The sequence below is a fragment of the Sus scrofa genome, chromosome 1 (assembly GCF_054392235.1).
Source record: "Sus scrofa isolate SSC_HxYL_T2T_F1_AM1 chromosome 1, Sscrofa_HxYL_maternal_Yorkshire_Landrace_v2.0, whole genome shotgun sequence".
Classification (NCBI taxonomy): domain Eukaryota; kingdom Metazoa; phylum Chordata; class Mammalia; order Artiodactyla; family Suidae; genus Sus; species Sus scrofa.
In genome coordinates this window covers 1,656,639-1,678,982 of record NC_139383.1, presented here as the reverse complement: position 1 = coordinate 1,678,982, position 22,344 = coordinate 1,656,639, and the positions used below count along the sequence as shown (strand labels likewise).

Sequence of the window (22,344 nt, the reverse complement as noted above, 5' to 3'; positions counted from 1 at the left end):
GGCTGCGGTTTGTTGCATGACTTTGGTTTATAGGTGATAAATTATTTGTGTTAAGAAAATGGGGAGTTCCCGTCGTGGCGCGGTGGTTAACGAATCCGACTAGGAACCATGAGGTTGCGGGTTCGGTCCCTGGCCTTGCTCAGTGGGTTAACGATCCGGCGTTGCCGTGAGCTGTGGTGTAGGTTGCAGACGCGGCTCGGATCCCGCATTGCTGTGGCTCTGGCGTAGGCCGGTGGCTACAGCTCCAATTCAACCCCTAGCCTGGGAACCTCCATATGCCGCGGCGGGAGCGGCCCAAGAAATAGCAACAACAACAACAATAACAACAACAACAAAAAAAAGAAGAAAATGAACTACTTAAAAGGAGTTAAGTTCAACTTGATTGGTTCAAAGCTTGATTAAATTATTTTATGATTAAAAAGGACATCTTTAAAGTATATTTATCAAAATTTAGTCAAGTATATCAATCTTACCTAAATATTTAGTTTTCAGCTTATCACTCTATACAGTGATTTGTTACAGGAACGTTGGAGTAATTTCCTTTTAAAAATACAGCTTCAAGAAAGTGAATAGCGGTGACTCTTTCAGTTTAAAAAAAATCATGCGTGCTATTTGAGTTCTCAATATTTGAAGACGGAATTTTTCTAAAGGTCTGTTCAATACTTCTTTTTCTCTTCTTCTTCTTTTTTTTTTTCTTTGTCTTTTTTAAGGCTGCACCCTCAGCATATGAAAGTTCCCAGGCTAGGGGTTGAATCAGAGCTGCACTGCCAGCCTACGCCACAGCCACAGCAACACCAGATCCTTAACCCACTGAGCGAGGCCAGGGATTGAACCCGCGTCCTCATGGATACTAGTCAGGTTCATTAACCACTGCGCCATGATGGGAACCCCAGTCCTTTATTTCTTGTAGTTGGAATGTTTATCACTCATTTAGTCTATCTTAGGGTAACCCTGGTAGAAATTACTAAAATGTATAAAATACATTTTTCTTTTAGCTTTATTTATGAAAATACAATAGTTAAGTTTTATATGCTCCACAAACTTTTAATGATAAATTTCAGCTCAGCCCAGTACATTAGTTTGTATTGAGAGAAACTTTATTCTTCATCCGTAATAATTAGCAGGTGGTTGAATAGCACGCGGCAGAATGGTGCCGAGCAAGATGCCAGAGAACGCCTGCCGTCGGAATCTGTACGACAGCTCACCCTTTTCTGATGGCACATGTTAAAAGATCTTGTTGCTGCCTTTTTTCCCTCACAGTGAGAATTCTCGACTGGCTGCCGAGGTTTACAAAGACATGCCCGAAACTAGCTTTACCCGAACAATCTCCAACCCCGAGGTGGTCATGAAGCGAAGGCGGCAGCAAAAACTGGAAAAGAGGATGCAGGAGTTTCGGAGCTCAGACGGGCGCCCTGATTCCGGTACAAACGCGGGGTTGTTTCTCTGTTACGTGGGCTGGAAAGGTTTTTACTTGATGATGTTTTTTATGTGGGTGCGAGGCCGTGCTCAAGGCGAGTCAGTGGGTGGCCCAGCCTCTTAGCAGCAAGTGTATATACCCTCTGTGTCTGGTACAGAATCAGTTATGCCTTGAGTGTGTTGAGGTGTGTATTTTTTCCTGGTATGGCTCTCTTTCAAAAAGTTCTAGAATATTTCAGATATGTACAAAAGAAGAAAAAAAGCCGCAGTGAATTTCCAGTGTGTTTGTTACCGAGCTTCCATAATTAAAAATAGTGTTAGACTCCTACATCTATCGCTCTCGTTCCCAGACGGTATTTTTGAATCAGATTTCAACTTGCTCATTATTTCATCCATAAATATTTTGATATATTTTCCTGAAAGGTAACAAGTCTTAAAAAGCAAAACTAGAAATCAAACTAACCATAGTACTGTTACCACGTAGAAAAGAATTGACAGTAATTCCTTAAAAATCATCAAAATACCTAGTCGTTGTTCTGATTTTCCTAATTGCCTCAGGTAATTCCTTTATGTGACTTAGGATCCATATAAAACCCAAATATTGCAGTTGGCTTGATGTGTCTTTTTATGTCTATCTGTCTGTCTGCTTTTTTTTTAGAGCTACGCCCATGCCATATGGAGGTTCCCAAGCCAGGGGTCGAATGAGCTACAGCCGCTGGCCTACACCACAGCCACAGCAACTCGGGATCTGAGGCCGGTCTGTGACCCACCCTACAGCTCACTGCAACACTGGATCCTGAACCCATTGATCGGGGCCAGGGATCGACCCTGCGTCCTCATGGATGCCAGTCGGGTTCGTTACTTACTGCTGCGCCACGGTGGGAACCCCATGTCTTCCCTTCTGAGACCCCCTTTCCGCTCCTTTAGTTTCCGCTCGGTTTGCTTATTTGTTGCTTTCTTGTAAAACCCTAGGTTGAATGTCACATAGGTTTCGCTGGCTGCATCCTGTTGTGCTGTTTATCCCTTGGTTTCTCTATCTTGATTTCTCTATCTCCTTGGTTAAATACAGGTTTAGGGGTTTGGGTGGGGGCAGGGGCAGTGGGACAGAAATGCTTACCTTAGTATCATCCACAGGCGAGCAGTGGTTTGTAAGATTTTAAATAAACTCATGCGTGTGAGACCTCTCAGTGTTTTCCCACCTGTAGCAGTTATTGTCCTTACGGGTTCTTGAATTGTCACTTTGAGCCAGCCGGGGGTCGTTCCAGCTGCCGCCTGCGTCTGCTGTGGCCCCAGTGAGCTGGGAGCACTTCGCCGTAGGACAGGCTGTCCAGGCTCACCTGCCACCCCCCACCCCCACTCAGCTCCTTCCCTCAGGAGCCCTGTTCCTTTCGCTGGGATGAGGCTGGGAGGCTCCTTGTCCCCGGTTGGTCTTGGGGTCCAAGCCTGCTTGGTGGACGGAGCTTAGGATGTACTTGGTTTTCTTTACTGCTGGGATTTTAGAACATCTGGCTGTCTTTTCTCTTATAAAATTCTTCCCTCCTAAGAACAGTACCATGTTTCTCTTGTTTTTTCCCCCGCGGGGCGTTTTCTCTTCACCAAAGTGTAGCTGATGTACAGGGTGGCCCCAGTTTCCGCCGTGTGGCAGGAGACTCAGGCTCACGGTCACGCCGTCTTTTCTCATACTGTCTTTCCTCATGGTTTGCTTGTTTGCTTTTCTTGATAATACATAGTTATAACATCAAAATAAAAGTAATGCTGTTTGTTTTGTTTTGTTTTTTGTCTTTTTAGGGCTGCACCCACGGCATATGGAGGTTCCCAGGCTAGGGGTCCAATCCGAGCTATAGCTGCCGGCCTGCACCACAGCCCCAGCCACGCAGATCTGAGCTGCATCTGCGACCTATACCACAGCTGACGGCAACGCCGGATCCTTAACCCACGGAGCGAGGCCAGGGATCAAACCCGCAACCTCATGGTTCCTAGTTGGATTCGTTTCCGTTGCGCCACGACGGGGACTCCAGCAATGCTGTTATTAATAACAGGATGATATTGAAAGCATTTTAGCTCTTTTGTGAAATCTCTGCGGTGTCTTGAAATCACACCGTCGATTCCTGTGCTGGTGATACGAACCCGCAATGGATTACGCTTCGGTTACTGGTTTTAGTTTACTTTTGATGTTGGAGATGTGTTTCTTTAAAATTTAGTGTTGTTTAATGGTTTCATATTAAAATCTACAAAGCAAGGCATATTTAGAGAAGTCCAGCCCTTGTCCCTGTAAATCCCTTTACGTAAGTGAAAACATCCTGTGCCCTCCTGCTGTGATTTTTCTAGTTAGCGCATATCCTGGGGATTAATACAGGTTGTAAAGGATGTTAAAACATACGACTTTACTATTTGGTCTATAAGTTGGTTTCGTATGGTTTTAGATACTTGATATAAAACTATTGTTTGTACTTAACCTATAATTGTATTCAGCAAGTAAACTATTTCTTATAAAGTTACAAGTTAGACATGGTTGTACGTGCTAGAAAATAACAGCATCGTCATGTGAGTCTCGAGAGATGGGCGCATTGGACGGCTGGGCCAGACCGGGTGCGTCGTCAGCTCCGCGGCTCCGCTGCCGTGTTCCCTTCGGGGCTTCAGCCCCCTGGGCGTCACCCTCCACACCGGGTACCTACCCAGAGTCTTGGGGCTTGAATGTCGGGACCGGCAGCTTTTCTCGGAAGCCGAGCTTCGAGCGCTTTTGGCTGGCAAGGATTTGCTTAATCGTGGGCCCATTCTCTTGATCCAAGCCTGAGTCAAAGGGTGTTCGTGCCCGGATTCTTTGTGTAGCTGTCCCCTGGAACGTTTCTGTGGCGGCAGCTTAGATCCCTCCCTGGGGGAGCAGTGCTCACACCCGAGTCTGACTCGCGGGACGGTGTCCTTCGCTGTCGCATGAGTGGCCTTCTTACGTCGTCGCCATCCCTGAGGTCGTCCGGGCACCGTGGTTCTTCCCCGCACGGTCCCTCGGTTCTGCCTTCGTGACCGCGTCGCGCTGGCCCTCTCGTGTGAGCTTGCCCAGAGCATTAGCTTTCCCCGCAGGGGCGCCGTGGGGGGCCGCCCGGAGAGCATCGCCTGGTTACCTTGGGCGTCGGCGCCTTCGCACCCGAGGCTCGATCACTCGCTTCGAGGGCGTTGTAGTTATCGGTGGTGCGAAACTGGGGCCCTGAGAGGCTCGTTGGGTCCGTAAATAGTTTACTAGGCGAGCTTCGAGACCCACATGGTGTCTGTCTGTGTGTGTCCTGTCTCGTTCAGTCGGGGTGTGAAGCGACCCGGGAGAGATGCCCTGAAAGAGAAAAGTAGGAGGAAGGAGAGGGCACGTGCGGAGACGAGGAGGAAGCAGTGTAGTAAAGGCTCTAGAAGCGACGGGGCTGCTCAGGCACCTGCCGTGTGCTGGCCACGTTCCAGGCCACGGGCAGGAGTTGGAGGTGACTCCTCAGGGACTCTGAGGAGGGTTCAAGCATGAGCTCGGGGGTGCGTGCGTCGGGTAAAGGTGGCTGGCTTAGAGTGTCTGTCTTCACGAGTAACTTCATAAAATATTCCATAGAAATAGCATCTTAACGTGGATGCGGATGCAGCATTTATATGTGTTGTTGAGACGAGACAGGAAACCTTTCGTGTGTCACTTCAGGCTCTGCTCCCCGAGAGCCGTGTCTATTTCCTCCTGCCATTGGGGGTACCCGCTGGGAGCATTTGATGTGACGTGTTAATAAACTGCTGGGGGAGTTGTAAGCTAGGGATCTAGACAGCTGAGCATCTGGCCCAAGCCTCAAACCTGCAGCAGCTTCTCTGAGAGCAGAACAGCGGGTAGCTTTGAGGGGTTGCGACTGGAAGCCGCGGGCCCTGGTGAGAGGCCTGTGTAGCCGTGGAAGGACCCAGTCCCGGAGCTCGCTCGTGGGCAGTGGGCCCTGCGGAGAGAAAGGAGCGAGGAGCTGCCCGGCGAGAGAAAGACGGCGTTTCCCGAGGGCGAGGCCTTGAGGAGGAGCCGCGTGGATGCCCGTCTGTGGAGGGAAGGGGCACCTGGAGACGAAGGTGGGCCTCCCCCTGTGTCTTGGCAGGGGCGCCCGTGGCCCAGGACGTCCTCAGGCCGCCGGCTCCGGGACTGGGGTGCCGGCGAGGGTGTCAAGTGGAGAGACCGTCTCGGACAGGGAGTCGCCTGTTCTTGGAGCGGCGGCGCTGCGCTCTGCTGCGCGGGAAGCGGTTGCCTGGGGCGGGAAGCGTGCGGGTGGTGGGACAGAGACGGACAGGCGGCGAAGACCCGGCGGCCTCGGGAGAAGGCGGCGCTTGCGGGTGGGGGGGTGCTCGTCTCTGCCGAGGGCCGTCGGCAGGAGCGCTGTTTGTGGCCAGTGCTGCGGCAGTCGGATGCAGGAGGTTCCAGTGGTTTGGGGTCTTCTTTCATCAATGACGTAGGAAAACACGTCCTGCAAGTGACGGCAGCTCTCCGCGTAGCTCGCGGGTTGGTAAGCTGCGGTCCTGTGTGGATGGGATCCCTGAGAGGAGCAGCCGAGTCTAATTTTGCTGCCCTGTGAGCCCGAGGATTGGTCCCCACGTTCTGGGGACAGACTTAGAGCAGCCTGACTCTCTTCACAGCTCATCAGACGTCACAGGCTCTGGTCCTGGGCTTCGGAACGTGTTTTTGCTACCACTCAGGGCTGTTTGCTTGGCGATGCCTTCCAGGTGTACCTGACCCCACGGTGCCCTCAGGGTTAGCCTGGCACCCCCATCGTTTGGTGGAAGGTCTGGCAGCGGCGGGTCCTGGGCCGCGGGCTCTGGAGCTGCGTTACGGTTGGGGTCCTTGTGTACCGTGAACCACACTGTCTTCAGCTTCCAAATGGACGGGTAATCCCCCCCTAATTTTAGAATGAAGCATATGTTTATACGGACAGGTTTTAGTCTGTGGCAGGGGCTTCAACATTAGCTTCTCTTTTCTCTCTCCTTCCTTGGGAAATGGAGAGGGATGCGGTTCTGCCACGGTGACACTAGGGCGTCACGCTTTCAGGCTAAAACCCTCTAAAATGAGCCTGTCCGTGTGTTGTTTGGTTTGGTTTGGGCTTTGGGCAAGTGCCTCAGCCCTCAGTCAAGTTTGAGACAGCAGATGTTCTGCAACACGCAGCTGAGGAGGGACCCCCGTCCAGCTGCGAGGTGCACTTGGCCGCGCGCGAGAGGAGGCGCTTTCCAGCTGCCTCGCCAGGACGCGCGTCTTTTGGAAGCAGCGCCGCCCCGGTCTCCTCACCCCTGCAGACCGTACGGGCGCTGGCTTTTTAAGCCACGCGTGGCTGACTTCCAGTATTGTCTCAGCCTCGGGTAGATGGCAGCGTGAGTGGATGCTTCTCGAGATTGTATTCCCTCTGCAAGTGTGGCCCGGCAGTGGCTGTACTGCCCGCTTGCCTCTGCCTGGTGCGTCGGCGTTTGGGTCGTTCCGCCTTTGCCTCCGCTCGCCCTCGCCTCCCTCCTCCCACCACCAACCCCTCGCTTGTTTGCTGGGTCTGTGAGTCTCTTCCCTTGTTGGTGTGTACGCTTGTGTGTTTTAGTTTTCCGATTCCACATGGTAAGTGATAGCACACAGTGTTGGGCTTCTTCTCTCTGCTTTGCGTCACCAAGTGTGCTCATCTCTGGGTCCATCCGAGTCGTTGCAGATGGCAGAAGTTTGTGCTTCCTAGGGCTGAGCGCTGTCCCAGGGCCCGCGTGAGTACGCGCTCCTGCCTCTGTGTCTGCTCATCCGTGGAGGGCGCCTCGGTTGCTTCCACTTGTTGGGTTCTGCAAATAATGTTACTATGGACATTGGGGTGCAAGTATGTTTTCAAACTCATGTTTTAGGTGGTTTTCAGATGTAGACCCAAAAATGGAATGGCTGGATCATGTGATAGTTTTATTTCTAGTTTTTTGAGAAACCTGCATACTTTTCATAGTGACTGCACCAGTGCATACTCCCTCAAGCAGTGTGCAAGTGTCGCCTTTTTTTCCGTGTCCTCATCAGCATTTGTTGTTTGTAGTTTTTGACGATACCATTCTGACTGGTGTGAAGTAGCAGCTCCTTGTGGTTCTGATTTGCATTTCTCCGATGAGTGGCAGTGTTGGACATCTTTTCCTGTGCCTGTTAGCCGTCTGTGTGTCGTCTTTGGAAAAATGTCTATTCAATTCTTCTGCCTATTTTCTTAGTTTTTTTTTTTTTAATTGCAGCGTTTTTATTTTTTTCCATTGTAACTGGTTTACAGTGTTCTGTTGTTTCTGCTGTACAGCAAGATGACCCAGTCACACATACATATATATGTTCTTTTTTCTCACGTTATCATGCTCCATCATAAGTGACCATATATATAATTCCCAGTGCTACACCGCAGGATCTCATTGTTTATCCATTCCAGAGGCAATAGTTTGCATCTATTAACCCCAAATTTCCAATCCGTCCCACTCCCACCCCCTCCTTCTTGGCAACCACAGTTCCTTTCTCCAAGTCCATGATTTTCTTTTCTGTGGAAAGGTTCATTCGCGCTGCATATTAGGTTACAGTTGTAAGTGTCATCGTATGGTATTTGTCTTTCTCTTTCTGACTTACTTCACTTGGTGTGAGAGTCTCTAGTTCCCTCCATGTGGCTGCAAATGGCATTATGCCATTCTTTTTTATGACTGAGTAGTATTCCATCGTGTGTGTGTATAGCACATGTTCTTAATCCGTGTTCCTCTGCCGATGAACGTTCAGGTTGTTTCCACGTCTCGGCTAATGTGACTAGTGCTGCAGCGAACATGCAGCTGCATGTGTCTTTTTCAAGGAAAGTTTTGCCCAGGTGTATGATACATGACCTAGAGTGGGATGGCTGGGTCATGTGGTAGATCCGTATGTAGTTTTCTGAGGCGCCTCCATCCTGTTCTCCACAGTGCTTGTACTAATTTAATTTACATTCCCACCAGCAGTGCAGGAGGGTTCCTTTTTCTCCACACCCCCTCTAGCATTTGCTATTCGTGGATTTGTTAAGGATGGCCATTCTGACTGGTGAGAGGTGGTATGTCAAGGTAGTTTTGATTTGCATTTCTCTCATAATCAGGGATGTTGAGCATTTTTTCATGTGCCTGTTGGCCCTCTGTACATCTTTGGAGAAATGTCTATTCAGGTCTTTTGCCCATATTTCAATTGGGTTGTGGGCTTTTTTGCTGTTGAGTTGTATAAGTCGTTTGTGTACTTTAGAGATTAACCCCTGGTCAGTTGTCATTTGAAACTGCTTACTCCCTTTCTGTAAGTTGTCTTTTTGTTTTGTTTTGTTTTTTTATGGTTTCCTTTGCTGTGCGAAAGCTTGTCCGTTTGTTTAGGTCCCATTGCTTTGTTTTTGCTTTTATTTCTGCTGCCCTGGGAGGCTGACCTGAGAAAACGCTTGGAAGGCTGATGCCAGAGATAAGCCCCCGCTTTGTCCTCCATCTTGTCTGGAAAAGGTGGTTGGATGTTTTCTGCTGCTTGGGCTGGAATGGCCTGCAAATGTCGGTCAAGTCCATCTGGCCTCACGCTTCATTCAGGGCCTGTGTTTCCTTATGGATTTTCTCTCCGGATGGTCTGTCCAAGACTGTAAGTGGGGTGTTAAAGTCCCCACTATTGTGTTATTGTCGAGTTGTCCTTTTAAGGTTGTTCGCAGTTGCCTGATGTCTTGTGGGGATCCTGTGTTGGGTGTGTAGATATTGAAAATTGTTGTATCTTCTTGTTGGATTGATCCTTTGATTATTAGGTAGTGTCCTTCCTTGTCTCTTAAAATATTCTTCATTTTTAAGATCTATTTTGTCTGATAAGAGTACTGCTACTCCGGCTTTCTTTTGATCCCCGTTTTCGTGGAATATTTTCTTCCATCCTCTCACTTTCGATTTGCATGTGTCCCTAGAAGTGAAGTGCGTCTCTTGAAGACGGCATGTATATGGGTCTTATTTTTCTATCCATTCAGCCAGTCTCTGTCTTTTGGTTGGGGCATTTAGTCCGTTAACATTTAAGGTAATTATTGATATGTATGTTCTTACTGCCATTTTATTAATTGCTTTGGATTTGTTTTGTTGCTCTTTTTTCTTCTCTGTTCTCTCGTCTTGTGGTTTGCTGACTATCTTTAGTGTTGCAGTTGAGTTGATTTTTCTTACTTGTTTGTGTATCGACTGTAGATTTTTGGTTTGCAGCTACTCTGAAGTGTTGATGTAAGAGTCTATGTATATGAGATTGTTTTAAGTTGTTGGTCTCTTAATTGCAAGTGCATCTCCAGTGTCCTGCATTTGTATCTTCTTCTCACGATTTCTGATTTTGGTGGCGTAATTGTGCGTGGATGATTTTCTATCCTTACTGTATATATACCTTTACTGGTGAGCCTTGTCTTTTGTGGTATTTTTGTTTCTGGTTGCGGCCTTTTCTTTTCTGCCTAGAGAAGTTCCTTTAGTATTTGTCGTAAAGGTGGTTTAGTGTTGCTGAATTCTCTTAGCTTTTGCTTATGTGTAAAGCTTTTGATTTCTCCTTCAAATCTGAATGAGAGCCTTGCTGGGTAGAGTCATCTTGGTTGGAGGTTTTTTTCCTTTGATCACAGGAAGTATATCATGCCACTCCCTTCTCGCCTGCAGAGGTTCTGCTAAAAAATCTGCCAATAACCTTGTCGGGGTTCCCTTGTATGTTACTTGTTTCTTTTCCCCAGCTGCTTTCAAGATTTTCTCTTTGTCTTTAATTTTGGTCAGTTTGATTAATATGTGTCTCAGGGTGTTCCTCCTTGGGTTTATTGTATATGGTACTCGTTGTGCTTCCTGGATTTGAGTGAGTGGTTCCTTTCCCATGTTAGGGAAGTTTTCAGCTATTATCTCTTCAAGTGTTTTTTTCTGTCCCCTTCTCTCTCCCTTCTCCTTCTGGCGCCCCTATAATACGGATGTTGGTGCGTTTAACATTGTCCCAGAATTCTCCGGGACTCTCTTCATTTGTTTTCAATCTTTTTTCTCTTTTCTGTTCTGCATCCGTGATTTCCACTAGTCTGTCCTCCACCTCACTTATTCGTTCTTCTGCCTCCTGAATTCTGCTGTTGGCTGCTTTTAATGAATTTTTTATTTCAGTTATTGTATTTTACATCTCTTCTTGCTTAAGTTTTATATCTTGTATCTCTTTGCTCAGTAAATTATCCATCTTTGCCTCCAGTTTATTTCCAATGTCTTGCATCATCTTTAGCATCAGCAGTTTAAAGTCTTTTTCCTGGATGCTGAGAGTCTCCTGATCACTTAGCTGTTTTTCTGGGGTTTTTCTTTCTCCTTTATCTGAGTTATAGTTCTCTGCCTCTTCATTTTTATAGGTTTGTGGTGTGGTGACTTTTTTTATAGGTAATAGAGTTGTAGCCTCTCTTACTTCTGGTGTTTGCCTCCCTTTGTGGCTAAAGTTGGTACAGGAGCTTGCCAGGCTTCCTGATGGGAGGGGCTGCCTGCCTACTGGTAGGTGGAGCTGATTCCTATCCCTCTGCTAGGTGGGGCTTTGTCTCTGGGTGAGATTAGAGGTGGCTGTATGCCTGGGGTGGGGGGTGTCTTTAGGCAGCTGTTTACTGATGGGCGGGGCTGTGATCCCACCTGGATTGTTGCTTGGTCTGGGGCTTCTCAGCGCTGATGGGCTGATGGGTGTCAACCAGATTTTCCCAGAACGGCCACCTCCAGAGAAAGGCATGCTGCCAAATACTCCTAAGAGCTCTGCTTCCAGTGCCCTTCCCCCACAATAAGCCACATTCATCCCCTGTTTTCCCAGGAGGTCCTCCAAGAACTGTAGTTAGGTCTGACCCAGATTCCTGTGCAGCCTTTGCTTTGCCCTGGGACCCAGGGCATGTGAAAGTCTGCGCATGCCTTTTAAGAATGGGGTCTCCGTTTCCCCCAGTCCTGGGGAGCTCTTGTGCACAAGCCCCACGGGGGCCTTCAATGCCAGATGCTCCAGGGGCTCTTTCTCCCGGTGCCAGATCCCCAGGTGTGGGGCCTCGATGTGGGGCTCAGACCTCTCGCTCCTGTAGGTGAGTCTCTGTGATGCAGTTACTTCCCAGTCTGTGGGCTGCCCGCCCGGGAGGAATGGGGTTGCTTGTACTGAGTACTCGCCCTCCTACCTCTTGATGTGGCCTCCTCTCTGTCTTCTGGAGTGGGATATCTTTTGAAGGTTTCTGGTCCATTTGGTTGAAGATGCTCAGCATTTGGTTGTAATTTTGTTGTTTTTAGGAGAGAAGTTGAGCTCCAGTCCTTCTGTTCCACCCTCGTAATCCGATCTCGGATTTGAATCCTCTTCTTTCATCTTAATCGGGTTGTTCTTTTGACATCGAGTTGTATGAACATTGTGTATTTTGGATGTTAACCACTTACCAGTTCCGTCATTAGCAACTGCGTTCTCCCATTCAGCAGGTTGTCTTTTTTCTTGTTTGTTTCCTTTACTGTGTAAAATCCCTTAAGTTTAATTAGGTCCTGTTTGTTTATTTTTACTTTTGTTTCATTTGCAAAAAAAATTATTAATATGATAGTAACATAATATGATAATATTAGTAATATCCTTAACCCACCGAGTGAGGCCAGCGGTCGAACCCACAACCTCAAGGTTCCCGGTCGAATTGGCTCCGCTGCGCCGCGACGGGAACTCCTAATTCCATTCTTCCGCGTGTCGTTGTGCTGTTTTCCAGGCACCGCTTGTTGAAGAGATGGTCTTTTCTGCAGTTTGTGCTCACGCCTTCTCTGTCGTGGATTAACTGGCCGTGAGAGAGAAGTGTGTGGGTTTGTTTCGGGCTCTCCGCTCCGTTCCGTTGATTGTGCGTCTGTGGGGCGTGTGTGTACCAGTACCATGATGTTTCGATTACTGTGGCTCTGTAGTACAGTCTGGGATTAGGGAGCATGGTACCTCCCGCTTTGTACTTTTTCTCAAGATGGCTTTGGCAGTTTGGGGTCTTTTATGTTCCTCATTAGATTTAGGGCTATTTCCTCTAGTTTTGTGAAAAGTGTTACGGGTCTTTTTTGGATAGAGATTGCGTTAAATCTGTTGATTGCTTTGGGTGGTGTCAGCATTTTAATAACATTAATTCTGCCAGTCCAAGAACACAGGACATCTTTCTGTTTCTTTGTATCATCTTCAATTTCCCTACACAGTTTTATAGTTTTCAGAGTTCAGGTCTTTCACCTCCTTGGTTTAGTATTTCACAGTATCTTATTCTTTTTGATGTGATTATAAATGGAATTTTTTTTTTTTTTTTTTTTGGCTTGCTTTCTCTGATAGTCCATTACTACTGTATAGCAAAGCAGCAGATTTCTGCATATGAATATCATATCCTGCGGCTTTGCTGAATTTGGCCGTGACAGTTTTACCTCTTTCCTTTCAATTTAGTTCCTTTTTCTGGTCTGATTGCTGTGGCTGGGCCCTCGAATGCGGTGTTAAATGGAAGTGGGAATGGGCATCCCTGTCTGATTCCTCGTTTTGGAGGCAGTGCTTTCAGTGTTTCACCATGGAGCGTAACGTTAGCTGTGGGTTTTTGCCGTTAAAGGCCTTTATGATGTTGTGATGTGTTCCCTCTGTTCTGACTTGGATGTGAGTTTGTGTTGTGAATGATGAATTTTGTCCAATGACAAAATTCTGACATATTGACATGATGTGGAGTTTATCTTGCCTTTTGTTGATGTGGGGTATTGCATTGATTGATTCGTGACGAGTGAAACCTCCTTGCGTCCCTGAAATAAATTTCACACGATCGTGGTATGTGATCCTTTTGGCAAGTTGTTAGATTTGGTTTGCTGATGCTTTGTTGAGGATGTTCACAGCTACTTGTCAGAGGTAATTTGTAATAGTGTCTTTGCCTGGTTTTGTTTTCCGTGTCCTGGCGGCTTCATAGGCTGCACTTGGGAGGGTCCATCCCCTTCAGGGTTTGGAGGAGTTCGAGAAGGATGGGTATCCGTGCTTCTTCATGTGTTTGGTAAAATTCTCCTGTGATGCTGCCTGGTCCTGGGCTTGTGTTTGATGGGAGTTTTCTACATGATAGAGTTAATTTCACTACTAGCGATAGGTCTATTCACATGGCCTGTTTCTTCCTGATTCAGTCTTGGCAGTTTTATGTTCCTAGAAGTTTGTCCGTTTCTTCAAGGTTGTCCAGTTTGTTAACGTGTGACTCTTCGTAGAATTCTCTTATTGTTGTTTTGCTTCTCCGGGGTGTTAGCTGTTATTTCTCTTATTTTTTATTTTATTTGTGTTGTCTCTCCTGTTGTTGAGCCTTGCTAAAGGTTTAACAATTTGTTTGTCTTTTAAAAAAAACAGCTCTTGGTTTCATTAATTTTCCTTTTGTTTTAGGTATCTAATTTATTCGTTTCCTCTCTGATCTATTATTTCCTTCCTTCTGCTGACTTGGAACTTTGTTCTTTTCCTGCCTCCTTTAGATGGTGTCTTAGGTTGTTTATTTCTGATCTTTGCTGTTTCTTGGGGTAGCCCTGTACTATAAACTTCCCTCTTAAAACTGCCTTGGTTGCACCCCATTGATTTTTGGAAAGCTGTGTTTCCATTTCCATTTGTTTTGAGATATTTTCTGATTTCCTCTGATTCCTTTTCATTGATCCATTGATGTTTGTAGTAGCATGTTGTTTAGAGTCCATGTGTTTGTGCTTTTCCTGTTGTTCTTGCTGTAACTGATTTCTGCTTTCGCACATAAATAAGTGTTTGATGTGATGTCTGTCCTCTCAGATGTGCTGCGTCTTGTTTCGTGGCCCAGCTGTGCTCTGTCCTGGAGAATGTTCCGTGTGCACTTGAAAAGCATGTGTACTCTGCTGCTTTTAGGGGGACTGTCCTGTAGATAGAGCTGTTAAGTCCGGCTAATCTATTTTGTCATTTAAGGCCAGTGTTACCTTATAGATTTTCTTGCTGGACAATTTCTGATGTTAGTGGGTGTAAAATTCTACTATCGTTGTATTATTGTCAACTCCTCCCATTATTAAAGTCTTTAAATATTTGGTTTATATATCTAGGTGTTCGCGTATGGGGTGCCTGTATGTTCATAAGTGTACTACCCGCGATCATTATATAACGCCTTTCCTTGTCTTTTGTTACAGAGTTCGTTTTAAAGTCTGTTTTTGTCTGTTAGTATTGCTATCCCTACGTTCTTGTCGTTTGTTTGCATGAAATACCTTTTTTTTAGGGCCACACTTGAGGCATATAGAAGTTCCTGGGCTGGGCCCAGTGAGTGGCTGAGGGGCTCGCTCCCCAGTGGGTCCCTCCCGGGGGACGGGTCCCCACCTGTCATTCTCCTGCCTTCCCGCCCCTTTCCCGTGGAGCTTTCTCAGTGGTCCCCGTTGGTTCTCAGTGAGAAGCTGCATATGTCACGTGCAGGTGGAGTTTGACGTGTGCTGGCGGGCGGGGGGGGGAGTTCTTCTTCCTCCTTTTCCCCCGTCCAGATTTCCCCCAGTACTGCTTCCTTTTTTTTAATGACTTTCTGATAAACGCTGTTCTTAAATTTGTTCAGGCAAAATAGTCTTTCATTGTCTGTGGTCTGTAACTTTAGGACTGTAACGAACTCGTCCAAGCTTTTAGCAGAGGTCACGTTTTCTAGAAACGTTAAAGCTCTAGGTTGGCATTTTTCTGTCCCCACCTGAGTGAGGGTTGAAGTCCGTCTCCTCAGCTTTCAAGGCGGACGGTCCAGTTTGCTCATTGTGTGAGGCTTGCAGACGTGTAAAGCGTGCAGACCTGTGAGGCTTACATTTGTATGTGCGAGGCATACAGATGCGTGAGGTGGACAGACATTTAGGGCGTATAGATGGCGTGTAGGGAGTGCAGACGTGTGAAGTGCACAGACGTGTGAGACCTGCAGATGCACGTGGCATTTTGCCCCCCCCCCACTGTCTCACATGCACACACGCTGAGAGCCTAATGCCTCCCAGGGGGCCCCACTTCACCTGGGATGTCACCCGAGCTCGCAGTCATGGGCTGTGAGGTCCCGTGGGATCTGGTCTCAGCCAGTCTCTGACTCCCTCCTCCTCTTCACCCCAGTCTGGCCACACTGGCCACTGACTGTGGCCAGACTTGCCCCACACGGAGAGGCCTCAGCCTGTGCTGGACGGACTCTGCCAGGAATCGCTTTTGGTGGCCGCGTGGCTCTCCCTTCGCCAGACAACACCAGACAGGGGCTTAGGAAACCCTTCATCACTCAGTTACGTCTGTGCTTTGTGTTTTCACAACTTACACCACTGTCTTAAACTGTTTATTTTCTTACGCATTTCCTCCTCCCTGTAAAATTGGAGGTAGGACACTGACTGGTTCACGCTGCGCCTTCATATTGGGAGTGGGGTGGGGGCGGAGGTGGGGGTTCCTCAGTCCATGTAATTTTGTAGACAGCCTGACTCCTGGCCTTGTCAGCAGGTTCTCATTCTAATACCAGTCAGGACTTGCTGATTATGCTTTTAAAAAAACCAATCCAGCATTGTGTTATTTTGGTCAAGCTGTCATAATGCATCATGTGCTAGACTTGTTGAAAAGGAATATTCAGTAGCCAGAAGAAGTGCGTTGGAATTCAGCAGAGGCAGAGGCATAGAAATTTAGAATTTGCCTCAGGGATCCACATAGATTGGATCCAGTTCTTTGCACTTACAGGTGAGAGAGGGAGGCTGGGAGTTTCCCTGCGGCCACACAGAGCCGAGGGTGGTGGAGCCTGGCCTGAGCGCCTCGCCCACCGGCCAGTTCTCTAGGCAGAAGGTGTCAGGGCTTAAAAATCCCAAGTAAATCCCAAGTAGAAGGCAAGTTGTGACACCAAAAATAGCAATAATACGTATGTGGAATTCCGTTAAAAAGGAAACATAAGCAGAACGCCTCAGGAATCCAGACGGCTCTGCTCGAATTGGCAGACGAGTTCCTGGCTGGAAGTGAACTTGGGCTGCTGGAAAGAGAAATAAATAGAGCCAAGTGTTTTTTGGTGGCAGATACCTCGTGCGGTGTCTGTGGACTCCAGCACCGGAAGCGTCTGGGTTCGAAGTTCACTTTCCTAAAACTGAGTTATTTCGTGGGGTTATGCTTGTCTGGGTTTTTAAGTTTCAGATTGATGGCGAGGAAGTGGCACCACCGGGGGAAGCAGGTAGATGACGGCGGGCAGGTGAGGGCACGGGGGCGGGCGGCCGAGCAGCGAGCCGCGCACTGGCAGGGCGCTGCAGGTCCCCCTTCTCCGTCCTGTAGCCGTGGTGGAGTCGCTTCGTTCTAAAAACTGCCTGGGCTTGAAGAGAGGACAGAAGCGGCCTCGGCGGGTGGAGTTACCCCCTTGGCCAAGCGTGACTGGGTGACCGCGTCGCCGCTGATGTGTGTCACCGGACAGGAGGTGGAGTGGAATTCCTGTGCGGATCTCTGCTGTTGGGATAATACGCAGCTGTGCTCAGAGGTGTCGCACTCCTTTTTTCCAGGTGGAACGTTGAGAATTTATGCGGATAGTTTAAAGCCAAATATTCCCTACAAGACAATCCTGCTGTCCACCACGGACCCCGCCGACTTTGCCGTGGCGGAGGCTTTGGAGAAGTACGGTCTGGAGAAGGAGAACCCGAAGGATTACTGCATCGCCCGGGTAGGTGCTGCCCAGTCAGTGCCCAGCAGTGCTGCGCGTGGTAGAACCGCGCGTGGCAGTGGCCAGAGACTCTGTCTCTTTACTTGTAAACTGAATATGGTTGATTTACAGTGGTGTGTTGGTGAGAAAGCTAGTCTTCCAGTGCCAGTTAAACCTGGGCTGGTTTTCCCCGCAGGCCGTCCCTAGAATCTGGGAGAAACCATGCGTTAGATTTATGTGAGCAGCAGCATCCGTCCTTCCACTGGGAAGAGATGTGTTCCCGTTACAAACGGAGAAAAGTACAAAAAGGCGAATCGAAGAAAATACAGACTCTCTGTAGTTCCAGCACCAAAGGAGAAGCACCATTAACGATTAGATACATGCCTTCCAGCTTTTATTTTGCATTTGTAGTGACTGTTTTAGTGAAGTTTGCTTGAGTGATGTTCTCGTTTTACTGAGGCATATTGTCAAAGACTCCACTTTCAATCCATTTTGGTTTGCCGTTCATCATTCACCAGCATTTGCTTGATAGGCTTAGTAGCCATCCGTGATTGCTCAGGCCTAAGGAACACGTCTTTGACCTAGAACTCAGTGAGTACAGTAAAACGTATGCCTCAGAATTGGTTTGGTAACAGGAAGGAAAATCGAGCAGATTTTCTCTTCCAAGCCACGCTTTTTGGAAGATTCTTAACCTTTAAGTCAGTCGCAAGTATGTACTGACTTCTTTATAATGAGTTTTTCCCTGTCATAATCTCATCGGAAGTAGATTTTTTCAAAAGGTATCTTCCTTGCACTTAGCAATGGATTATTAAGTAGTGAAAGTGTGACTACCCATTTTAATTCCCTACCAGGATGACTGAGGACTCGTCAGAGTACAGTGTATGACGGTGCCCTGGCTTAGACCTGGCAGCGCCAGTAGCCGCTGCTTCGCCTCGGAAGCGTCCCCCCCCCGGGTGACCCATCGCTTCCTTCAGCTCCTTTCCCCGGGCAGCTGCAAGTCTGCCCTCTGATACCGTCGATGAGCTGCATTTTCTAGGATTTTTGCCTACGTGGCCTTGTAGAGTGTGAACTCTTTTTTGGCCTGCTTTCTTTTTTGTTGTTTTTTGGTCTTTTCAGGGCCTCACCCAGGGCACATGGAGGTTCCCAGGCTAGGGGGTCACACTGGAGCTGCAGCTGCAGGCCTACCCCACAGCCACAGCAACGCCAGATCCAAGCCGCATCTGCGACCTACACCACAGCTCACGGCAGCGCCGGATCCTGAACCCACTGAGCGAGGCCCGAGATCGAACCCACGTGCTCTGGTTCCTGGTCGGGTTAACTGCCTGCCCGGTTTCTTTCACTCGGCATGGTGACTGCAGGAGCCCCCTCTGTGGTCGCGTGTGTCAGCAGTTGCCTCCTTTTCTTGCCGAGTCGTGCCTCGTTTCATGGATCACTTGCAGTGTGTCCACCCGTTACCCTGTTGCTGGAGTTTGCGTTGCTTCCGGTTTTCAGTTTCTGGCCCCAAAGAGTACACCTGCTGTGAACAGAGGCCTGCGGGTCTTCTCAGAGAAGCACTTTTCCGTCCGTCGAGTCAGTACTCGGAAGTGCCTCACTCTCACAGCGGGCGGAGTGTAACTGAAACTGTTGCCACGCCGCTGGGATGTACGAGAGCTCGGGCCTCGCCGCCCGCCACCCGCCGCGGGACGCCAGGCCCTTTGCCTTTCGGCGGAGCCGCCAGGTCCGGGGAGCCTCGCTGAGGACGAGCCTGGCCTCCCTGCTCACCGACACGCGTCACGTCAAGTCCTCTGTGGGATCCGTGTGTTGGGAAGATGTTGTTCCCAGGCTGTGGCTTTTGGCTTGCCTTTTCATCTTTAAATGGTATTTTTCAAAGGGTAAAAATGTATCAATTTTGTTGAAGTCCGTTTGTCTTTTTTTTTTTTTTTAGCATTCTATGCTTTTTGTGTTCTCGATAGGAATTTGCTTTTGCCACGGGTGCGAACACGTCACCCTGTCCTTCATTACAGACGTTTTCAGTTTTCAGTTGGTCTTGCGTTCTGGTCTCTGGTTCCATTTCAAGGCCGTGTGTGTGGATGGTGCGAGTTGAGGTCGATGCTCCTTTTTTCCATACGGATACCCAGTTGGTCAGTGCCGTTTGTGGTCAAAACACTTTCCTGTCTCCCACTGGGTGCGCTGGCACCTTTGTCAAAGGTCCGTTGACCGTATGTGTGTTTGGTTCTATTTGTGGAGCCTGCTGTTTGATCATTTGCATGTCTTGTACCCTCTGCCAGTGCCAGACTGTGATAACTGCGGATTTATAGTGAGCCTGCAGATCACGCAAAGGCCAAATTTTGTTTTTTGCTTTCACTTTTAAACATTGCTTTGGTTACTCTAGGTCTTTTGCGTTTACAAATACGTTTTAGAATCAGCTATCAATGTCAACGTAAAACCTGCCGGAAATGTGATTGGCTTTGCATGAAAAGTCTGTAGATGAGTCAGATGCTGCAGTCTGCAGTCTGCAGTCTGGGAAAAGAGTATGAGGGCCTCTCTAAGCCCTCAGCTCTTGGTAGTGTTTCTACAGCTGGAATTAAGTAAAAGACCTTGTCTGAGTTTCACGGCTTTTTTCTTTTTGCTGAAAAGCTAAGAATTCACATTCACTTGGAAAAAATATTTGATAGGTCAGTATTTTTATGAATAAAGCCCAATTTTCAGCTGAAAATAGATGAGGAAACAGACGTCCTCATCCCGTCGAGATGGCAGTAGAGGAATAGAAAGCCGTGCGTCGCTGCACGGGAGCAGAGAGGGTGAGAGGAGGCTGGCGCGAGGGCGCGGTGAGCGCTGCGGGCGAGTGCGCGCCGTCTGACCTGGCAGCGGAGGAGCGGCCGGCGGGGGGCCCGCGGGGCGCCTGGGCCCCAGCCCTCCCGGGCAGCCTGGAGAATTCTCGGGCTGAAAGCAGAGGGGCTGAAAGTCGCCCTGAGAATTCCCGCCCCGTCCCGGCCGCCGTGGTGTCGTCTGTCCTCTGAGGCTGGAGCAGCTGACCCTGGAGGGTGACGGGCGTCGGAAGCTCTTTGCTGTGGGCAGGATGGAGTGGAAGGCCGCTCGCAGGGGGCCGACGGCCAGAACATTTAAGGATTCCTCCCAGAAGGCACTCGCTGGCCAGAGAAGGACAGTCTATCTGGAATCTGACCTTTGGACGTTCTAGTCCGCCGGCCTCTCGCGCCTTCCAGCGGCGGTCCTTGTCCGTTCGTGCAGCCGTCACTGTTCGCTGTCTTTGCCGTGCTGTCGGGTGTGAGTGGCCGGCCCAGACCCAACAGACGTTTGCACGTGCCTTTAAATGAAAGACCAACACAGATCAGATCAGAGACCCTGGAGATGAAGGAGCCAGGACGGGGGGAGAGGTCGAAGACTGAGACTCGGAGAGAGGAGGGGCCGTGCGTCCCTGAGCCGAGACCGGGACCCTGGGACCCTGGGACCCTGGGACCCTGGGCCGCTGGGCCGCTGGGAGGAGGCCGTGTGGACGGAGGGCTGTGGAGGCCCAAGGATGTGGGGAACGGCGATGGGCTGGAGGGAAAAGCTGGGGAAATCTGCCAGGAAGAGGCGCTCCGACTCTAGAGTCTCAGTGTGGAGTATCTTAAAATGAGATCAGAGGGGCTCCGACAGAAGCAGCAAGAGGAAGTGGAGGGAGGAGTTCCCGAAGAAGTACGACTAGACTGTCTCCCAGACCTGAGGCTTGGCGCTCAGGCCGGGCCGCTGAGGAGTGGGGCCGTCGCTTTGAGAGAGGTCCACACCAGCCGTGTCGCTTCGAAATTGCAGAACACTAGAGAAAAGGAGGGACAGTGGTCTCAGAGAAAAAGGTTCAAGTCTCACGTAGAGCCCTGGGGGTCAGGATTGGCACCGGTCCCTGCAGCGGGAGCCGCGGAGCCTGGGTACCTAAGCAGCGCTTTCCGGAGCAGAGGGCCTGAGCTCTGACCCCCAGGCCAGACACGCTCGGCCGAAACGCACCGCTAAGGTGAAGCTGGTGGTGACGGGTGGGTGATGGATGCAGAGGTCGGCGTCTGCAGCGCTGAAGTCGCTTCCTTGGGCACCTGCTCGCAGGCTCGCCGCTGCCCACTCTCATGCCAGGGAGGGTTTGTCAGAAGCTCGCGGACCAGGGTTCTGGGCGGGGGCGGCGCAGGGCGCAGGTGAGCGAGAAGGCCCCGTCAGCTCTCTCGGCTTTTTGTGGGAAACGCTCTTCCTGCCCTTTTGTCGACGGTTTGAGGATTATTCATAGTGTGTGACCATTTCAGTTCTACAGCGACTTTTTTTTTAGTCAAACCCAGGAAATTCTTTGTTTTAAATACCTGCAGATTTGCTTTTTCGGTATAGTCAGCATTACTTGTTTTTCCTCTTAGGTTATGCTTCCTCCTGGAGCCCAGCATTCGGATGAGAAAGGTGCTAAAGAAATTATCCTGGACGATGACGAGTGTCCTTTACAGATCTTCAGGGAATGGCCTGGTGACAAAGGTGAGGGGTGACCTGACTGGCTAAGGAATCACCTCTGTGATGCCTGAACGTGCCCACGGTGGGCTGGTCGTTAACTTGCTGGGGGACCGAGGAGTGCGTGACAGCACGTTGCGCCGGCTGGGCGCCTCTGCCCTGCGTGGACTTGCTGGGCGGCTCCCAGGCGGCCCCTCACCCTGAGGGCCTCGCTCTGCTGGGTGAGTCCCGTGCGGGACCTGGGAGAGGCTGCCGCCTCCCGGGAGGAGCACCGTGTCTCCAAGAAGCGGGTTTTGAGCACTTGGCCGGAAGTGGGGGCGGTGGTCATCGCTGGAGAGTAACCGGAGTCCCTAAACATTGTCCAGTGATTTAGTCATTTCAGGTCGCACATCCAGGCCTTTCACTATTCAGGTGACTTCCCCTAATTATTCCAAAGCGGTGAGGGATTAAAGGAATGCATTTGATGAAATAGTCTTCTTGCTTTCAGATACGCATCTTCAGCTAACTGTTGCTCAGTAGACGGCCTTTGCAGTAATAAAGACATAAAAACTTACTGCCAGTTGATACTGTCAGTTTTTGAATGTAGATTGGTAGGGTTTTTTGGGTTTGGGTTTGGTTTTGGTTTGCTTTTCAGGGCTGCTCACGCGGCGTATGGAGATTCCCAGGCTAGGGGTTGGGTCAGAGCGTACAGCTGCCACAGCAACGCCAGATCCGAGCTGCGTCTGTGACGTACACCACAGCTCCTGGCAACGCCGGATCCTTAACGCTCTGAGGGCGGCCAGGGATGGAACCCATGTCTTCGTGGATCCTAGTCGGATTCGTTGCCGCTGTGCCACAACGGGAACTCCTAGGTTGGTAGTTTTAAACACACACTTGCTTGGTACTGTTTCTCAGCAGCATAAATTTAAACTTTATTGAAGTCAGGTTGCTTTGAATT

General features: G+C 49.3%; 1 protein-coding gene across 35 annotated transcripts in view; it reads left to right on the top strand.

Annotated features, from left to right (window-relative positions):
• AFDN (afadin, adherens junction formation factor) overlaps positions 1-22,344 on the top strand; it is a 129,194-nt gene that overhangs the window by 42,621 nt on the left and 64,229 nt on the right. For all 35 annotated transcript variants that reach the window (XM_021085815.2, XM_085015257.1, XM_021085831.2 and 32 more), the window contains 3 exons: positions 1,261-1,421; positions 16,819-16,976; positions 21,323-21,434. In XM_021085815.2, the coding sequence (XP_020941474.2) occupies positions 1,261-1,421; positions 16,819-16,976; positions 21,323-21,434 (431 nt within the window). The remainder of the gene's footprint in view (positions 1-1,260; positions 1,422-16,818; positions 16,977-21,322; positions 21,435-22,344) is intronic.